Consider the following 19,375-nt stretch of genomic DNA (forward strand, 5'->3'; position numbering starts at 1 on the left):
GTTTAGAGGTCTTGACTACAGGGAAATAATATCTATGTACATCATAAAGCACAGAATGCTCTTTAAAGTGTGATTCTAGCCCATGTGTCACTTCTCTTCACCCCCCAATTCAACAATTTCCCAGCACTGAGATTCTAGGAAAAAGGTAAAACGAAGAACTCCAAACCACATATTCCCTGTGCACCAACCAACAACAAGATTTCTTAAAAATACACTACTGAAATTAACACACCATCCACAACCCCATCTTTTATAATGATACATCTACAAATGCTAAGAATCCTTTATAAGGAAGTTGATGCCTTTAAAAAATTCATAAAGCATAGTTTGCATGCTTGGGCATGATAAAATACCTCTTCCCATAGCTTCCATTTGTTCTTTCCCTCTGCTCACCCTCAGTTATGCATAAACACTGCAGTGTAAGATCATCATGTTCTACTCAGCTTTTAAGATATAAATATTTTAAATCTGTAATCCATGCTCTATTACAAATCTTTATTTCATGGGTTGAATGCCAAATCTTTCATAGTTTTTTGCAATGTAACATTAAAAAGCCATTTGGAACAATGAATGAATGAATATATCTTTGCAAATCAAAGAACACCAAAAAAAAAAAAAAAAAAAAGGACGAAACTAATCCCCTTGCTTAAGAAATTAAGCTATTTTCAAAACTGCTCAACAGAAACACTTTATTTTTATCTGCTTTTTGAGAAGTTCAGAATAGGTCATCAACACTAGTAATCATACATTCGACCTATAAAGTATTCAATAATTTTAACATTGTGAAGGCAACCTCAATCAACAATATTTTGTAAACTTTCCTTACTAATGGTTCAAGTAGCAGATATAGATACATTTTGCTTTATAAAGGGTGCAAATCAAGCATTTCAGATGCATTAAAGGACCCTAACATTACATGAACACTCCTTTTGAAAGATGAATAATGCGTCTAATTTATTTCCTCTTGAAATTAATTTTTCCCTTCTTTGCAGGTGACCTACCTACAGTGAACAGTAAATTATATCAAGTAATATTACTTTTATTTTACTATTTGTTTTCTCTTTCTCCTAAAGGGAGAAAATTTCAGAGAGACACCCAATTCTTTTTAAGGATTAACTTCCCTTTTTTGTCTATACCTCACCTTGTTCCAGAGGCAGGGAGTTACCTGTATTTCTAGCAACTCTATCTTTTTCGAAAGGGGAGCAGGAGAATATCCAAAACTCAAAGATCAACTGCATGCCTTGGAGACTTACACGATGAAGCAGGCAGTAATGCGTACTCTTGAATTAATTAATAAAAGCGCCAACTTTACAGAGCCATCTTCTCCAAGTAAAACGTGAGGAAACCCTAACTGAGAGCTAAGACAAGCAAACTGATCAGCTTCCCTAAAGGAAATTACGCTGATTAAAGAATCGTGCCGTGTTCTCTGTGAAGATTCTCCAGTGAGTGAAGTCCAAAGTAGAAATGGCCACTAGGGCCAAGCTTCTCCTTCATATTTGCACAGACTGTGAAATTTTATTTGTGCTGCCCTGAGGGTTTTCGTTATTTGCTTTTTTTTTCCTCTTTGATCATGCCGTTAACAGCAGACTCAGATTCACCCACACTTAAAAGCAGTCACAAGGCAACAGTGGGACACAGCTGGGGTACGTGCTCCTAGATGGGTGTAAGAAAGCAAGGCTGTCCTACGCAAGATCAGCTACATAATTTTCAGGTCCCAGCACAAGACGAAATTGCGGGTCCCTTGTATAAAAATGATCAAGTATTTCACGACGAAGACAGCAGGACGTTTGTGTGATGGCATGAGGTCTTTCCGAGCATGGAGCCCTGTGTGAATGTACAAGTCTCACATTCACAAAGCTGGCCCTATGGCTGGGAAACATCTGCCAGGCTTCCTGAGCTTCACACCAAAGCAGTCAGTGATTCTATTATCCAAAGAATAAATAAGGCCAGTGATCTAAGCTTTAAGGACAAACTCACATAAATCTCAAATAAATCAATATATGAAAATGAAGTAAGAACTGCTCAGAGATCAAGCTCTCAGGTGTGTGTTTGGGATAGGGGGCAGGGGCAGGTGTTGCAATCTGCGTGTTTATTCTTACACTCCCAAGGAACAGCAAAATGCCCAACAGGTCACATGCACTTAAAGTTTAAAATGGAATAAAAAACCACAACAGCGACTAACATTTTAATTAATTAGGTTGGATTTTACTTGTCACAGAAAGCCACTTTCCTCTCTCACCTCATCATGTATTACATTAACCATAAGAAATAATGTTTACGGTTAGACCCCAGATCAACAGCATCTTAAAATATCTGGCAGCAACAACTCTGTTCTCAATAATCAACAAAGAGAGAGAGAACAAGTTCCATTCAGCGGCAGGAGCCGGACAGGAGGAAAAGTTGCCATTCTCAGCAAATTATATTATCCATGGGGAATTCATGCTGGATCTTAAGTCTGAGTTGAAGGGAGTCCTTATTTTCCAGACCATGGGGCAAAGATTAATACCCATCAAAATGACATTTCAAAATAATAAAAGACCCAGAGGAACAAAATAAAGGGTGTTATAAAAGGAAGTGGAAACATTACCATAATTTGAGCTTTTAAAAGAGGCATTTTAAACATGGGTTGAACACTGAATTGTTTACGAGAGCACACAAGGCAGATATCAAACAGTCTAAGAGGGGAAAGCATCGGTATTTACAAGGAAAGGTGAAGAAAGTGTGAAGTCTTTGAAACTACTTCCTTAAATCTAATTTTAAACAAAACAATATCCATTTGGGCCCTCATGGGGATGTAATACCTACCTAAAAAGGCCCAAATGAACTAGAAGAAAAGGGGCCCCATCATAGTTTTAAAATGTACTAACATTTTTATTACAATGTAATAACATTCCCTTGTCACTCACCATCACACACATATCCTCTTTATGGTACCTAATCACCCACTTTTCAATATGGGCATTCATTACTGGTTGGTTGAAGGCAACTTTGTCTTGTAAATTCTTTCCAGACCAGAGCTACCTTTAACATTGAAGAATGGCCTCTACAAGTCCACATACAGGTTACAGCTTTCTGGTAATAACCGCTAGGCAGTTTTACTTTGCACTAGACTAGGAAATAGCCTGGTAGTCCAGTACTAGAGAGGAGATGGGAAATGTACAGAATAACAGTGACCTTAAGGCTGGGGAGGCCCACAGAGGCTGAAAAAGCCAGAAACAGGCAGGATGCAGCTGAAAGCACAGAGGCAGCACTCTATTAGACAGAGGGTGCTCAGAAAAGTCCCAGAGACTGCCATTTCCTCCAGATGTACAGTGGTGTACTAAGACTTCCCTTGGCAAGTGAGCGACAGTGTTGGCTAAAGCAGTTACACTGCTCTGCTTCTGTACAGAATAGCCCCACCCCACCCAGCCAGCTACAGACAGGTCCTGGAAAGGGAGGAAATGCTATCTAACCTCATTACGACGACAATTAGAAGCTCCTTTACACTATGCAAACATGCCACACAACAGTGAGTTATGCAAAGACAAACACGTCTTGGTAAAAAGAAAAATGCTCTGGAATTAAACATTTTAGAAACCATGCATGCACCCAGCAACTCAAAAATTAGTTTTCCTTTTAAGTTTTCTACTTAGAATTGGAAGAAACAAAAAAATGAAGAAGCTTCCTCACTTGAAGAAGACTTGGAAAAGTCCCAGATGTAAACTAAAAGCAGTGGTCTTGGCTAGCAGTTTTCTGGCTTTCCTTTGCTATTATTAAGTATCCTTCTGTTTGACTAAGAATTTCTCCAACTCTTACAAACCATCTTTTTTCTTTCTCTGCCCAGAAAAATCTGAAAAGCATGTGTTTATAACAAGCCAGTTGCTATGCAAATCAATAAAAGACAGTATAAAAACGTTTCCTTTGAGTCAGGAGAACATAACGGGGGGGGGGGGGGGGGAGATTAACTGCAAGCAAAAGTCCCTCCGTTGAACAGAAGAGCTGGCAGAAAGAAATATGAGAAGCAAAGCAAAATGGAAAAAATTATGGTGGTCCCATTTCTTGAGTCATTTCAACCAAAGGGGGGGAAAAACTAACATTTCTAAAGCCCCAAGGTAATGAATCTTACATTTTGGAGATATGTTAACAAAGCTCAGAGGTTTTAAATCTCTTTCATTCCTATGGTTTCATGACTCACTCCCCTTCTGTCTACTATTGTGCCCTTCTTTCCAGCAGTTTTCTTACACTTGTATGACTCTCAAGGGACTTTGTTTCCCTTTATTTGTATTCTTCTGTATAGTCTCATCCAATTTTCACCTAAAAGTAGGGTCTGAAATTCCCATTTCTCCTCCAACTCAATCATAGTCACTTGGCAGGTTTCCCTCCCACTTACAATGAGTCATATCCAGCAGATGTGATGAGATGCAGTATGGCAAAATAAATGTCATTCCAATTTTCTAATACAAAAAAAAAACATCTAGACTTGGTAATTTTATTAAAGTTTGCCATCAGCATCATTCTCACATTTGTGTTATATTGCTCTGAATACTCTTAGCCTGCAAATTTTCAAGGGCAGGATTGTCTGGGGGCAAGAAATGAAATCAATACCTTGTAAATGTATCTTCCCTTTATTCCTGAGTCTTGATATATACAGGCTTACCAACAAACAATCAAAAATAGAGTATTGATTCTAGACTATTTGTCCTTATCCAGAGGAAGAAATGGTGGTCATGACTAATGCTAAAGAACTGGCTCTACTCTCAAACTGAAACAGCCAAACCACTGTAAACACGTGTTGGGTGAAAACAAGTTGGTTGACTCCAGACAAAGGTTTATTTTTTAAGCACAGATGCTTGAATGGTGGCCCCTCCAATGGGATGCCCACAAATGATAGGCAGATTTCTACTTCTAATCTATGCAAATATCTTACTCTACAGGACATCACAAAGACGAACTGTTTAGGGTTAGACACTGCGGACCCAAGGTGTTCTCACAGCTCCACAGCCCAGCTCCACCTGAGCTGCCTGGTAACTCAGATAACAATGGGATAACTGGAGAGTTTAGTCATTAACCCATTCCAGTGGTGGTTGTTTGGGCCTTCTGTGAAACACTCCTCTGGAATCCTGCCCCACCGCGGCTGTTTCTCCTTGGCTACTCTGCCTGGCAGGGAGCTTCCAGTTCAGACCTCAGATGTTTCTAAAACCTCCCAAAGAGGGCTCAGATTCCTAAAGGCTCCTAATGTGTTAGTAGCATTTTTCACCAACTTTTGCCTCTAACACCCCATCCCACAAACCCTGAGAATCTAAAAATGTCATTCTACCCAAACCAAGTCTGTTTTATACGCTAATCCACATGCTTCAATCCATGGCACACTTCACTGAATCACACCGGGACTTTTGGAGGTAGCCCACAACTTTCCCAAGTAGATATTAGTCCTTTTTTCTTTTCTTTCTCCTTCTATTAATTTTCCTTTCTTTGTTTACAACACTTTTCTCTCTTATTTCTCCATCTTCCCTGCTTATGGCTTTGACTTGCTCTACTACCACTTGGCACCTTCCAGTTTCAGGGTCCCTTGGAAGCAAAAAAACTTCCTGCAATGCTCAAAATCAACACAACTCCTCATCCTAACCCACCCCCTTATTTGAAACACCCTGTGCCATAAAGAGAAGGTTACACCTGAAATCTACATAGTTAAGTTTCAATGCTTAAGTCGAAAACTAAGAATGTCTTTTGGCACCTTATTTTAGTTTGTTTTTCTGATTAAATGACAGTAACAGAGTTCACTTCAAATACCAGATTTGGAAAATACTTCTGTCCTCCTTAAACCTCATCTTAAATGAAGTAGACTACCTAAGCAAAAAGAAATGCTAGAAAGAAAGGGCAAAAAGTCCTTTCTAAGAAAGATAGATGTTAAAGATTGAGATGGTATAATCTAGGAATGCCTAGAGTGTATAACAATAGTGAAATGTACAACGTATAAATTTTAAAAATGTTTTTGCATGAGGAAGAATAAAGGAATGCCATTATTGCAGGGTGCTGAAAATAGATGGTAATTAATATTTTAAAATGTCACCTTATGTGTGAGACTAAAGCAAAAAATGCTTATTTGTTACAAAATTTATATTTTGACTAGAGCATTTCCTAATATAACTTATGTAGATAGTTTGATTGAACGTCATAAGTACTTGGAATCTCAAGTAGGACATGAGATTTTGTTGGTTTGTCCAGAGTGATGCCCCGATGAATCCCAGAGTGATTTGATCAGTGATTGGAAAAGTATTTGCAAGCCCCCTTCAGGGAATGGAGAGAGTGGGGAGAAATTCAACTTCCCCAAGTTGAATTCTTAATATTCTCACAAGCAGTGTGGACAACCAAAGCTACAGGCTGAGCTTCCAGACTTGGGGTTTGTTCATATGAAACTTAACCCCACAAAGGATAGGTCAAGTCTACTTAAAATTTAGGCCTAAGAGTTACCCCCAAGAGAGCCTCTTTTGTTGCTCAGATGTGGCCTCTCCCTCCAGCCAACATGATGAGCAGTCTCACCACCCTCCCCCTCTCTGCGTGGGACATGACTCCCAGGGGTGTGGACCTTCCTAGCAACGTGGGACAGAGATCCTGAAATGAGCTGAGACTCAGCATCAAGGGGCTGAGAAAAACCCTAGAATGAGCTGAGAATTAACATCAAGGGATTGAGAGAACCTTCTCCACAAAAAGGGGGAAGAGGGAAATGAGACTAAGTGTCAATGGCTGAGAGATTCCAAACAGCATCAAGAGGTTATCCTGGAGGTTATTCTTACGCATTAAGTAGATATCACCTTGTTGTTCAAGATGTAGCGGAGAGGGTGGAGGGAACTGCCAGAAAATGTAGAGCTGTGTTCCAGTAGCCGTGTTTCTTGATGATGATTGAACAATGATATAGCTTTCACAATGAGACTCTGTGAATGTGAAAACCTTGTGTCTGATGCTCCTTTTATCTACCATATCAACAAAAGAGGAGAACATATGGAATAAAAATAAATAATAGGGGGAACAAATGTTAAAATAAATTTAGTTTGAAATGCTAGTGGTAAATGAAAGCGAGGGGTAAGGGGTATGGTATGTATAACTTTTTTTTCTCTATTATCATTTTATTTCTTTTTCTGTTGTCTTTTTATTTCTTTTTCTAAATTGATGCAAATGTTCTAAGAAATGACGAATATGCAACTATGTGATGATATTAAGAATTACTGATTATATATGCAGAATGGAATGATATCTTATTGTTTTGTTTGTTTGTTGTTAATTTTTTTAATTAATAAAAAAAAATTAAAAAAAAAGTCCTTTCTAACTTCTACTCCCAATCATCACTACCCCAAAATTTCTTACCCTACACCTCAATTTTTCAGATTTAAACACTCATTGGTTTAGCTTATGAATGCAAATATCGAGAGCTAAATCATGCAGCCTTAAGTTTAGTTATCTGTAAAATTGAAAAGGGTTTTAGAGGTTAACTAATTCATTGATTCCCAGATCTGAACATCAGACTGCCTAAGAAACACTGTCTATTTTAAACAGTACAACCTCCTGGGCCCCAGCCCTCAAGATTCCAATTCAAACCTCTGGTGCAGCCCCCAAATCCAAATTTATAACAAATGCCTCAGGTGATTACGATATAGGAGGCCGTGGTCTGCTTGAAAACACTGATCTGGCCCAACGTCCCACTCAACATGATGGTCTCTTCTGTAAGAGACCATACGATGGACAGATGAGTAAAAAAAAAAAAGGATAAATAAAAAGTGGGGCGGGGGGATAAAGGGTAAAAAAAAAAATTGGTAAGATTAAAATACTAGTCATCAACGAGTGGGAGGGCTAAGGGGTATGGGATGTATGAGTCTTTTCTTTTGTCTTTTTATTTCTTTTTCTGGAGTGATGCAAATGTTCTAAAAATGATCATGGCGATGAATACACAACTATGTGATGATACTGTGACCCACTGATGGTATAATTTGGATGGACTGTAAGTATGTGAAGCTATTTCAATAAAAATATTAAAAAAAAAAAAAAACAACACATTTCCAAAGTAGAATTCATAGAGAGAGAGAGAGAGAGAGAGAGAGAATGTCCCATTCAGGAACTGCAAGTAGTTCACATAAGCATTGCCACAGATACTGGGAGATAGTGAAAGATGAGGCTGGAGAGGTTCATGAAAGACTTAGAAGTGTTGTCCAAGAGTTTGGGTTAGCCATGAGAATACGATGAGCTGTGGAGGCATGGCAGGTAGAAGGCATGATGGTGTCACTAGACAGCACGGAGGGATGAATGGAGAGGAATAAGGCTAGGGGTATGGGATCCACTTAGGAGGCCAGTACAGTGACCTGACTCACATCAAAGTGATAAGGCCCTGTGCCGGTTTGAAAGGATTATGTACTCTAGAAAAACTGTGTTTTAATCCTGATCCATTTTCTGGAGACAGCCATTTCTTTTAATCCCTATTCAGCACTGAAGGTTGGAAACTTGATTAGATTATCTCCATGAAGATGTGACTCACCCAGCTGTGGATAATAACCTTTGATCAGAGGGAGATGTGACTCCATCCATTCCACGTGGGTCTTGATTAGTTTACTAGAACCCTCTGAAACAGCAGGAGAGCCATGAGAACCGTGAGAGCCCACACAGCCAGGGACATGAATAAGGAAAACCCCTCTGGGGTTGCTCATACAACAAGAAACCTGGAGAGGAAGCTAGCAGATGTTGTCATGTGTGCCATGTCCCTTTTCAGTTGAGAGAGAAACCCTGAACGTCATCAGCCTTTTTGAGTGAAGGTAACCTCTTGTTGGTGCCTTAATTTGGATATTTTTATAGACTTGCTTTAACTTGAACAATTTCATGGTCTTAGAGCTGTAAATACGCAACTTGATAAAGTTCCCTTTTTGGAAGCTGTTCCATTTCTGGTATATTGCATTCTGGCAGATAGCAAACTACAACAGGCCCTGAACAGAGATAGAGGAAGTGGGGGACGAGGAGGAGGATGGATTGAGAACACAATGAGGCAGAAGAAAGGGCAGGGTCTGCCAACTGAATGACTTGAGCCATGTGAGAGGAGAACTCACGGATGACTTCCAGATTCCTAGCTTGGGATGAGATTTGGATAGGGAGAGAGAAGTCAGCTTGGGGTGATGGCTGATAATTGGGGTTATAATTGGGTTTAACCCCTGAAGAGGTTAGCATCCAACTTTCTGTCTTTAGCCTACATCCATGTCAAATTCAAAGCATCCAGGATAAATGGAGACGTACCCAATTTACAAAGAGAAGCAGAAGATCCAGCCTTTCAGTTTCCGTTGAACACCCTTCCAGTTTGGAACATTTATCCCAATAAAGAATTGATCTATCCTTAATTCCATTTAATTCAGATAGAATTTTTTGAGATTCATATGCGTAAGGTATGATGGGACTTACAGTCCTGTTTTCATTACACAAGTAAAGAGATTGAATTAGTCATTCAAAAGCTCCCTAAAAAGAAAAGTCCAGGACCAGACGGCTTCACATGTGAATTCTATCAAACATTCCAGAAAGAATTAGTACCAACTCTCCTCAAACTCTTCAAAAAAATCGAAGTGGAGGGAAAACTACACTAGCTACACTGATTTAAATAAAAATTTCAAAGCAACAAAGCAACTGTTCAACTACCTCACTGTTGCCCCCATCTCCCCCACCTTCTCCTACACAACTAAATCAACAGGCTCATCTACTTTATCTGAAGCCTCATTTAGTCCACACCCTTGTATAGAACGCAGGAAAAAAAAAATCGCACCTACCTTGTGGCCTCCTGCTGAAGCCATGACACATTTGGCACATAGAACATGACTCCAAAGAAAAGCAGAGGCTCGTTAGCAAATTTGTCCAGATGTTTCTTCAGAGGTTTTTCCAGCTCCACCCATCGTGCTTGCTGGCTCTTGCTGAGAAACCAAAGGCCAAAGTAGTGTGTCTAGATAAAAGGGAAAAATCGCATCAGTTCATGCTTAAAATGAGCATCCCAAGACCACACAAGAAACAGGGCTCCAGTACCCGTCAGCTCTGGTTCCCCAGCCCATAAACAAGGAAGCAGCTTTTACTATCTACCTTTAGGACAAATTAAAAGAAATCATATCCACACACTACTGACATCTACACGGAGTAGCCAGTATGTTAGAGGCAGGTTCTGTTATCGCCCACGGGTACTGACAGTGCCTACCTCGGGCAGGGGGCAGTGAGGCTAGGCGAGGACAGGGCTGCCTCTTTCCTAAGATCGGAAGGCTGACTTCCCTGTGTGCCTTCCACAGGTTTCAGGATCTATCGCACACGGAACATGCTGGCAAAGGCAAGCATGGTTATTGCACCTGCTGCAAAGTAACTAATTACTTAACTCCTAAGATCAAACCTTCTGGCAAGTGGAAGTTCCCACTTTACACTTTCACAGAATACCATATTTTAATAGAAAATGTATTCACTCTTTCCGAACTTGAACGAAACACTTTTTAAAAAAAAACATCGCACTCTACCACTTTATTACACATGAACTCCATCCAACAACTCTCTCTTCCGTCTCAAGCTTTGAGTGTGGAAGGCTCTCCTCTCCACAGCTGCCACGGGAGCCCCATGGGGCTGCTCTTGGCAGATTATGGTGGGATTTGATAGATGAAAGTGAGATTTTCACCCTTAGAGTTGAAGCCCCAACCAGTGTAGGTTTGAACAACATGTTAAATGATTAAAATGGGTACTTTTATGCATCCAATTTCATCTTCATATTAATTCATGCTAGGATTTCAGGATTAACACAACAATCACCAAACAATAGATCTCTGCTTTTGAAGCACTCTTTTATATTTCAGTTATAGCCTAGAATGGTTTACAATGCACCTGGAAATCTGCCTTCAAAAGAATGTTTTCATTACTATGTTTAATTTTCAAAGGCATTTTTGTGCTGATGTTCCCACTCCAGCTGGCTACCCCCTTTCAATGCTACCATAGATCAGTCCCTGACTAGCAAAATCGGGTAAAATACTTTAACTCTGTGTTTACTAGAAAAGCCAAACATGTCCTTGCCTATATAAGGCTACAGATCTAAAAATATTTAAAGGATATTTTAAAATGGATTTACTTTTAGACGGGAGCAATTATTTGATCAGCTTTCCTCCATGATGTTTCAAAGGACAAGTTTACATCAGACATCTCTGCATTTCTCAAGCAGCAAGACGCCAACTAGAAGAGTCAAGGTCCTGTTTGTTTCTATCTAGATAAACTTGCTTGACTGAATTCTGACCCTATTCTTTGTTTCCCCGCTTCTATGAATCCATTAAAGTTGTTCCAATGTGACCAACAATATAGAGGAAATGGAACGAGGCTGAATAGGAAACAAAAGCAGGCTTTGGAGTCAGTTCATCTCCCAGCTTTTCCACTCACTGTCTCAGTAACTATATACATATAACTGAGCCTCTCTGGCTTTCAGAGCTTTCTCATCTGTAAAATGGGGATGATGACAACAAATGCCACCAACAGAGCCATTAGTGGAATAGATAACGCCCACGAACCACGCACACGGCACATGTAAGCAACCGCTTCATCACCATCCTCACGGATAAAGGACCACAGACCTTTATCAGGAACCATCTTCATCAAGCCCTATTGGTATCCCTAGGAACCATGGAATTAAAAAGCAGAGCCTACCTGGAAATAAACCAAAAGAGGACAAAAGTGGAAGCTGGAAGGCCTCCAAATGACATAAAAACCTAAAGGTATAAGAAAAAAAGAATACACAACAAAGCAGTACTAATACTTTCGTGAGAGCTAGATTACAGGTGTTTAAGAGATATCAGAACAGCCCTTTGATAGATGGAAGTCTATGATGTAGGCTTAGACTACTTCAAATAAAGTAATCTGGGTACTTAATTTAATAAACTTGTCCGAAAAGGATCCAAGGCAGTTCTGCATTATCTGAATTCCTTTACAGAGTACAGTGCCATATAAGGGTATTCCCTCTGTATTTTGGATGGCTAGGAATGTGTTTGCATATAAGAAATGAGATAATATATGTAAACTATAATGCTCTATGTATACTTATTATACCTGGAAAAGAGCCCTTTTATAAGCACGGGTGGAGAAAAGGAGGGCAAGCTTTATAATTGCTTAATAGGCTAACCATGATTAATTATCTTTCACTAAAAGTAGTTTTGCCATTTGGGGGGATAGTTTTAAGGTCTCAACTTCATTCATTTTATAGCAGTCATTCAAATTAGTAACATTTGAATTATAAGGAGTCCACAGTACTTGCATAAATATTCTATAACTGATTTGGGGGGAAAAAAAAGAAATAGTAAGATTTGTACTGCTCTAACGCGTAGAAGACTAGTATTTCAAATTCCCTTTTCCTCATTCCTACCTTGTCAGATCATTATAGCAGCTCTGACATCCCCAAGAACATATGCAGAGAAAGAATATCCCATACAGTACACACACACACACACATAGGCTCACACAGGCAAATACACACGCATACACACACATGCACACACAAACACTCTGGCAAACACATGTGGACACACCCATGCACGCACCTCAAAAAGGAGGATGATGAGGGATAAGAGAAATCATGCTAAGTGTTTCTTAGCTGCTTAAACAATGGGAATTGATAGGCTCACAGTTTTAAGGCTAGGGGAAGGCCAAAACTGAGGTATAGGCAAGGCGATGCTTTGTCCCTGAAGACCGGCATTCCAAGGCTGGCTGCCAAGATCCTTGGTCTTTCAGTCACATGCCAAGGCACACAGGAGTGTCTTCTCCTTTCTCATCTGGGTCTCCTTGACTTCCCGTTTCTGGATGCTCCCTGGGGTCTCTTTCTTCCTGTGTCTTATTTTCTTTGTTTCTAAGGACTTCAGTCATCTTGGATTAGGCTCACCCACCTTCAGTTTGGCACGTCTTATCTAATAACATCTTCAAAGGTGCTATTTACAAATGGGTTCACACCCACAGGGCCAGGGGCTGGGACCTGAATATGCCTTTGGGGGGGTGAGGGGGAAAAGGGCATGATTCAATCTCTAACAGTAAGGTATTAGTGTTCTTTGAGCCTAATTAATGCTACACGGCTACAAATAACAAAAGTAAACCACTTCTAATGAAAGAAACCTAATTCACAGTGTAAGTTTTTTGCTTTGTTTTGTTTTGTTTTGGTGCACTACAGCGTTCTCGAAAGGACACAAATGTTTTAGGATCACTCCCCACTCAATTAATATCCAAGAAACGTTTACTTGATTAATTAAGTAATGGGTTATCTACTGCACAGTAAAATTGAGGGAAGCAGGTAACTTGGAGGACACAGTTTCTATCTACCAATGGTTAGGACTTCCTAATTTTAGAAATGCTATGTTCAGTTATCTAGTAGAAAGGAAAGTCCATTTATGGAGATCCCCATTCTCACACTGTTTTTTACAGCTTTACACAAAGTAACGTTTTCCATTCCCACCCTCCTTCCCTCATTCTTATTCTAGATATATTTCTATTCTGGAGTATCCGATAGAGAAGAAAGACCCTGTCTTGAAGCTCTGACCTTACACTTTTAAAATGCAATACAAGTTTCTTCTGCCATGCCTCTGCTGTGCCTCACAGAAATAGATAAAGAGCCTAAACTCTCACTTACTCTAACAAGTACACCAGTCAATTTCCTGCATATCACCCAACTGACTATTAATCCCATCAGGCCCAAACGAGACCACACCAGCCCCATTCAGAACAGATCTGATAATTTAAACTCTAGATCCATTTTGGAAGCAGACCTTCACTGCTAAACATTGCCACCTGGTTAAGGAAAATGTGTGTGGATGATTCCAAAAAGAAACTGCATCAAAACAGCATAGTACTGGCACAAAGACAGAAGCATTGACCAATGGAATCGAATTAAGAGTGCAGAAATATCTATGATCAACTGATTTTTGACAAGGCCCCCAAATCCTCTGAACTGGGACAAAACAGTCTTCTCCATAATTAGGCATGGAAAAACTGGATATCAATAGCCAAGAGAATGCAAGAGGACCCCTATCTATCTTACACCCTACACAAAAATAAACTCAAAGTGGATCAAACACCTAAATATAAGAACTAGCACCATAAAGCTTCTAGAAGAAAATGTAGGGAACATCTTTAAGACCTAGTAATAGGAGGTAGCTTCCTAAACTTCACACCCAAAGCATAAGTAACAAAAGAAAAAAATAGGGAAATGGGAACTCCTCAAAATAAATGCTTCTGCACCTCAACAGACTTTGTCAAAAAGTTTAAGAGGCAGCCAACTCAATGGGAGAAAATATTTGGAAATCACATATCAGACAAATGTTTGATTTCCTGTATATACAAAGCAATCATACAACTCAATAACAAAAGAACAAACCAGCAATTATAAAATGGGCTAAAGATATGAATAGGCATTTTTCTGAAAAGCAAATACAGAGGCTCAAAAGCACATGAAGAGATGTTCATTTTCACTAGCTATAAGGGAATTGCAGATCAAGACTACAATGAGATACCACCTCATACCTATAAGAATGGCTGCTATTAAACAAACGGGAACCTATAAATGTTGGAGAGGATGTGGAGAAATTGGGACGCTGATGCATTGCTGGTATGGGAAGGTATAATCGTGCAATCACTATAGACGACTGTTTGGTGGTTCCTTAAGAAACTAAATATCGAGTTGCCCTATGACCCAGCATCAGCACTACTTGGTATATACCCAGAAGAGCTGAAAGCAGCGACACAGATATTTACACACCAATGTTCATAGCAGCATTATTCACAATCGCCAAAAGATGGAAACAAACCAAATGCCCATCAACAGACCAGCAGATCAACAAAATGTGGTATATACATACGATGGAATATTATGCAGCAGCAAGACAAAATGATGACCTGAAACACATGACAAGATGGATGAGCCCTGAGGACATAATGCTGAGAGAAATTAGCCAGACACAAATGGATAGATACAGTATGATTCCACTTTTATGACCAGCAAAAAGGTATAATCAGAGGCTTATAATACAGAATATAGGGGACTTAAGAGATACACAGAAGCTAGAGTGGGTGAACTGTTAGCTAATGAGGTTGAAGGTCAATGTAAGGGAATAGATAGGAGTGAAGGTAGTTCTCTAGTGGGTCATAAGTAATATTACCATATTGAAGATGAACAAGATTGAAAGGGGTTGTATAGACCTACGTGTCCCACTGATTAACACTAGAAATATGAACTAGTTCTCACAAGAATTACTTCAAAGATATGATTCTTGTACAAAAAGTGTTTAAGTTCAGGGTACAAACAGAAAACTGCTATTGCATGCTGTGAGCTATATTCAAAAGGAAACCATCAGCACTACCACAGCAACAGCAGAGGTAAATAATGGGGGAGGGACAAGAGTTAAGAGGAGGTTTAGATTTCCTATTTGGTGAGGGTGTGTTTATTGGTTTTCTTTCTCTTGGGAACATTAAAATTGTCTAAAATTGAGACTGTTGATGAACTTGTGGACTTTGGGCCCTCTACATGACTCCCGATGAATGCGGGTGGCTGAAGGATGCACTGATGGAGAAGTAGCTTGGCGAACCATGGTGTACACTTATGAACCAAGGCTGTGCAGCTACAAAAAGGAACAAAGTCATGAGGCATGCAACGATGTGAATGAACACGTGGGACATTTGGTGACACAAAATTAGCCAGAAACAAAAAAACAACAATGGTATGGTCACCTTTACAAAATGCTTATAAGAAAACAGGGGCCTAGAATGTAAGCTTTGAGAGCTGACACATTAAGTCTGGACTAGTGACTATTATTTCTGGATTTTGAGAGGCTGTTTTATATATATAACCTGAAACTTAGAAACAAGAACAAAGCCGAACAGGTTGGGGTTAAAGTGATTCAGAACATAGGGTAAGGAAGACACTATCTATATTTTAGAACCACGCATACTCTTTGAGACCAATGGAAGAAAGGTTAATTTGGTCTGGAACTGAAATTTTCTGTAGTGCATAATCGAATTCAACCTAGCTGCATGGCTCATTTGAACAACTGAAACACAAGAAGCACAGGATAAGAAAGAGGTCCTTTAATCCTGTATAGATTATTGTAATGCCTGGATACATCCTAGAGTATATTAAGCAGATAATAAAAAAGTATTGGGGAAGTCCCCTGAGGGATGAGAGAAAGAATATGGCACTATTAAACCTTACCATCACAAAATTCCCCTGATGCTGTGTCAAACTTTAGGGACACTTAAATCAATAGGCCATGCCCTTGATCATGAGGCTTACTCTTGTAAAGCTTATGTAGGTAGCGGAGAAGCTTAGCCTACCTATAGACATGCCTAAGAGTTATTTCTGAAGGACCTCTGTTGTTGCTCAGATGTGGCCTCACTCTCTCTAAGCCCAACTCTGCAAATGAAATCATTGCCCTCCCCGCTACATGGGATATGACATCCAGGGGTGAAAGTCTCCCTGGTGACGTGGGAGAGAACTCCCAGGGATGAATCCAGACCTGGCACTGTGGGATCAAAAATACCATCCTGACCAAAAAAGGGGAAAGCAGTATAATTCATAAAGTATCAGTGGCAGAGAGAGTTCAAATAGAGTCGAGAGGCTACTCTGGAGGTTGCTCTCATGCAAGCTTCAGTTAGACATTGCTACTTATCATAACCTGCCAACCCCCAACCAGGACCATTCCAGCCAATCCTAAAGAACACCTAGGGCAATACATAAGATTCCACAAGGGTTCTATACACTAGAATAACTTTTCAGAAACCTACAACCTCCAGATGGTTCCCTGGGTCCTGATTAATCCTGAAATCTAGCCCAGCCTCTCCAAAATATCAGACACTTTCATCTCCCTACCCCATGTTAGTTTACATACAGAGCCTTCCAATATGAAAAATACAAAATTGCCATAGCCCAAACAACCCTAAAGGGAGATATGGAAACATCAAAGGTGATGGCGGAGTTATACAGAGAAAATAGGATTTAACAAATGAGTATGAATGCTGAGTCATTGAATGGATATTTCTTTGGGTCTCCAGTATTTTGGGACAGCTGGAAGTGAAAGCCTAAAGTTGTGAAATTGTGACCCATGCCAAAGTCTGAAATGTGTTCTACAACTAACTGTGGTGCTGTGCTTTGAAATTTACAACTTTTTTCGGTATATGTTATTTTTTACAACAAAAGAGGAAAAAAAGTCAATTTTGAGGATAAAAAATATTTAAGCCCTGTAGCCTCCTAGATTCTGGAGCAGCTGGAAGGAAGTATATGAGAAGATCATATGGTAGTCCATGACAAACTCTGGGATCTGTCCCGTAACTACTTGTTGAAGAGTGCTTTGAAAAGTACTGCTTCTTTATTTCTTTGCTTTGTATATATGTTATAGTTTACAATAAAAATAGTTAAAAATACAAAAAAAACATGCTCCAAATCCAAAACTGTGAACACAAATAAAACGAAAGCTTGAAAAAAAAAAAGAAAGAAAGAAACTGCATCCAGCATGATTAGGTGGATTCCATTTTATTACCCAAATAAATGCCTGAAATATTTGTTATGTCTATGTCTGAGACACCAAATATATGCCAGGCCCACCTAATCCTCAAGATAATCTGGCAAGTCATAACCCCATTTTATTTCTCTAGAAAATTATAGCACAAAACCCTGGTGCTGTAAATTCTGCAATGTTTACTGCCAGGATGAGAAACGAAGGCAGAAGAACTTGTTCCCAAATAGGGGAACCCGTTACTAAAAATGCACTACAAGTAATCAATGTGACACTACAATGTCATTTTCATGTAAGTAGTTTCCTGGTTTTGCCTTGTAATGAAGGAAGCATAAACGTATGCATGCACTAAAAAAATCCCCTTGTTTCTTCAATTGGCAGATTTGTGTGTGAATGCTGTACGGCCATCTCTTGGTATCATGAAAAGATTCTTGTGAATAAAGGCCTTTAAAAATAATTCATGGTTGTTTCTGATTTGTTCACTCATTTATTTGTAAAGAGATGGTGCTACCTGTGACATTAACTACTACTAGAGAAAGGTTTGGGAGGGTTTTGTACCTTACAAGTTTTGTAATCGGTGAGATAGCTTTAATGCTAACTACTGCAAGGGTTGCAGATGCAATCTTGGCGATTACTAGGCATTAAACCCAGGATCTTATCTCAAGTATTTTGCAGAACTAATCATTCAGAAGTAAATGTTTAAAATATCTTGCATTAAGTTGTAACAGGTTGCCCGTCTTACTCAAGAATTTCAGTAGTAAATTAAGAAACTGAGTTGGTGTGCCTCAACATTAAAAGCACAGGAGTTATGAGTTGTATACAGCCTTAAAAGTTTCACTGAGCTGTGGAAAATATCTCAGAAAGATGACTATAAGCAAACTCTGAAACAGCATTTCATGCAATTACATTCCAAAGGCTTTGGAAGAGAAACCACTGTACATCAGTTGGGTGACTGCAAAAAACAACTTGCGTGCACTCAACCTCCGTTCTGGATAGGTCTGGGGTTTCTATAACTTACACATCTATAATTAACAACTGCACCATCTTCATTTTCCTAACCAACCTCTTCACCAAAGTACAAGAAAAGAAACTGCAGAGTAGCATTGACCAAGAAGCATATCTCACGGTCAAGAGAAATCCCTTTTTGGAGGCTGCATAGCTCATTCAAAATGTACAAAAAGCTGAAGACTTACAAATTAAGCCTGGAGAGATTATTTTCACATATAATCTCTATACCCAGAAAATGGAGACAATGGTGCCAATTTACCTTGCAGGACTGATAGTAAGCTAAAAACTGATTTCACATTATAATCTTTACAAAGACAAAAAGCATTCCAAATCCAAAGGCCTTAACTTTCCCCAGCAGCCTATTTTTAGTCAATTCTTAATCAGTGTTGATTATTTTAATACTCTTCAAATATAAACATATATGGACAAGTTTTAGCAAGTTACAAAATACAGCAAAATTCCACTATTATCTGACAGGCAAGGGAAGGAGATGTTTCATTTAATCGGGTATTCCCATAGCCACACCTAAATTACCAATTGCCAAAAGATTAGCATAATTTCAAACCAAAGGAATATCCTTAATGTAAGTTAACTTTTCTTTGATGATAGGAAATGTACGTTAAGAGTCTGTAGCTTTATAATCTCTAATAATGATTAAAATAGCAAAATGTGGAGAAAGAGTTCTACTGTGGCTGATAGCTTTGGATCAATTAGAGTTCGGTAAAGATGAAAATACAAATTTGCAATTGAAAAAGGTGATAATGGATAACCTTCTACCATATGAAACAATTATGGATTTTTTAGGTTCCTTTAAAATCCAGGGCTGTCAGTCTAGCCTTAAGAGAAACCCAAGAGTTACTGAACTGACCATC

At 39.2% G+C, this 19,375-nt stretch overlaps 1 protein-coding gene across 3 annotated transcripts in view; it reads right to left on the bottom strand.

The window, feature by feature from the left end:
* PTPN14 (protein tyrosine phosphatase non-receptor type 14) overlaps positions 1–19,375 on the bottom strand; it is a 201,612-nt gene that overhangs the window by 86,060 nt on the left and 96,177 nt on the right. For all 3 annotated transcript variants that reach the window (XM_077157804.1, XM_077157805.1, XM_077157806.1), the window contains one exon: positions 9,771–9,940. In XM_077157804.1, the coding sequence (XP_077013919.1) occupies positions 9,771–9,940 (170 nt within the window). The remainder of the gene's footprint in view (positions 1–9,770; positions 9,941–19,375) is intronic.

The sequence above is a fragment of the Tamandua tetradactyla genome, chromosome 4, assembly GCF_023851605.1.
Source record: "Tamandua tetradactyla isolate mTamTet1 chromosome 4, mTamTet1.pri, whole genome shotgun sequence".
NCBI classification, from domain to species: Eukaryota; Metazoa; Chordata; class Mammalia; order Pilosa; family Myrmecophagidae; genus Tamandua; species Tamandua tetradactyla.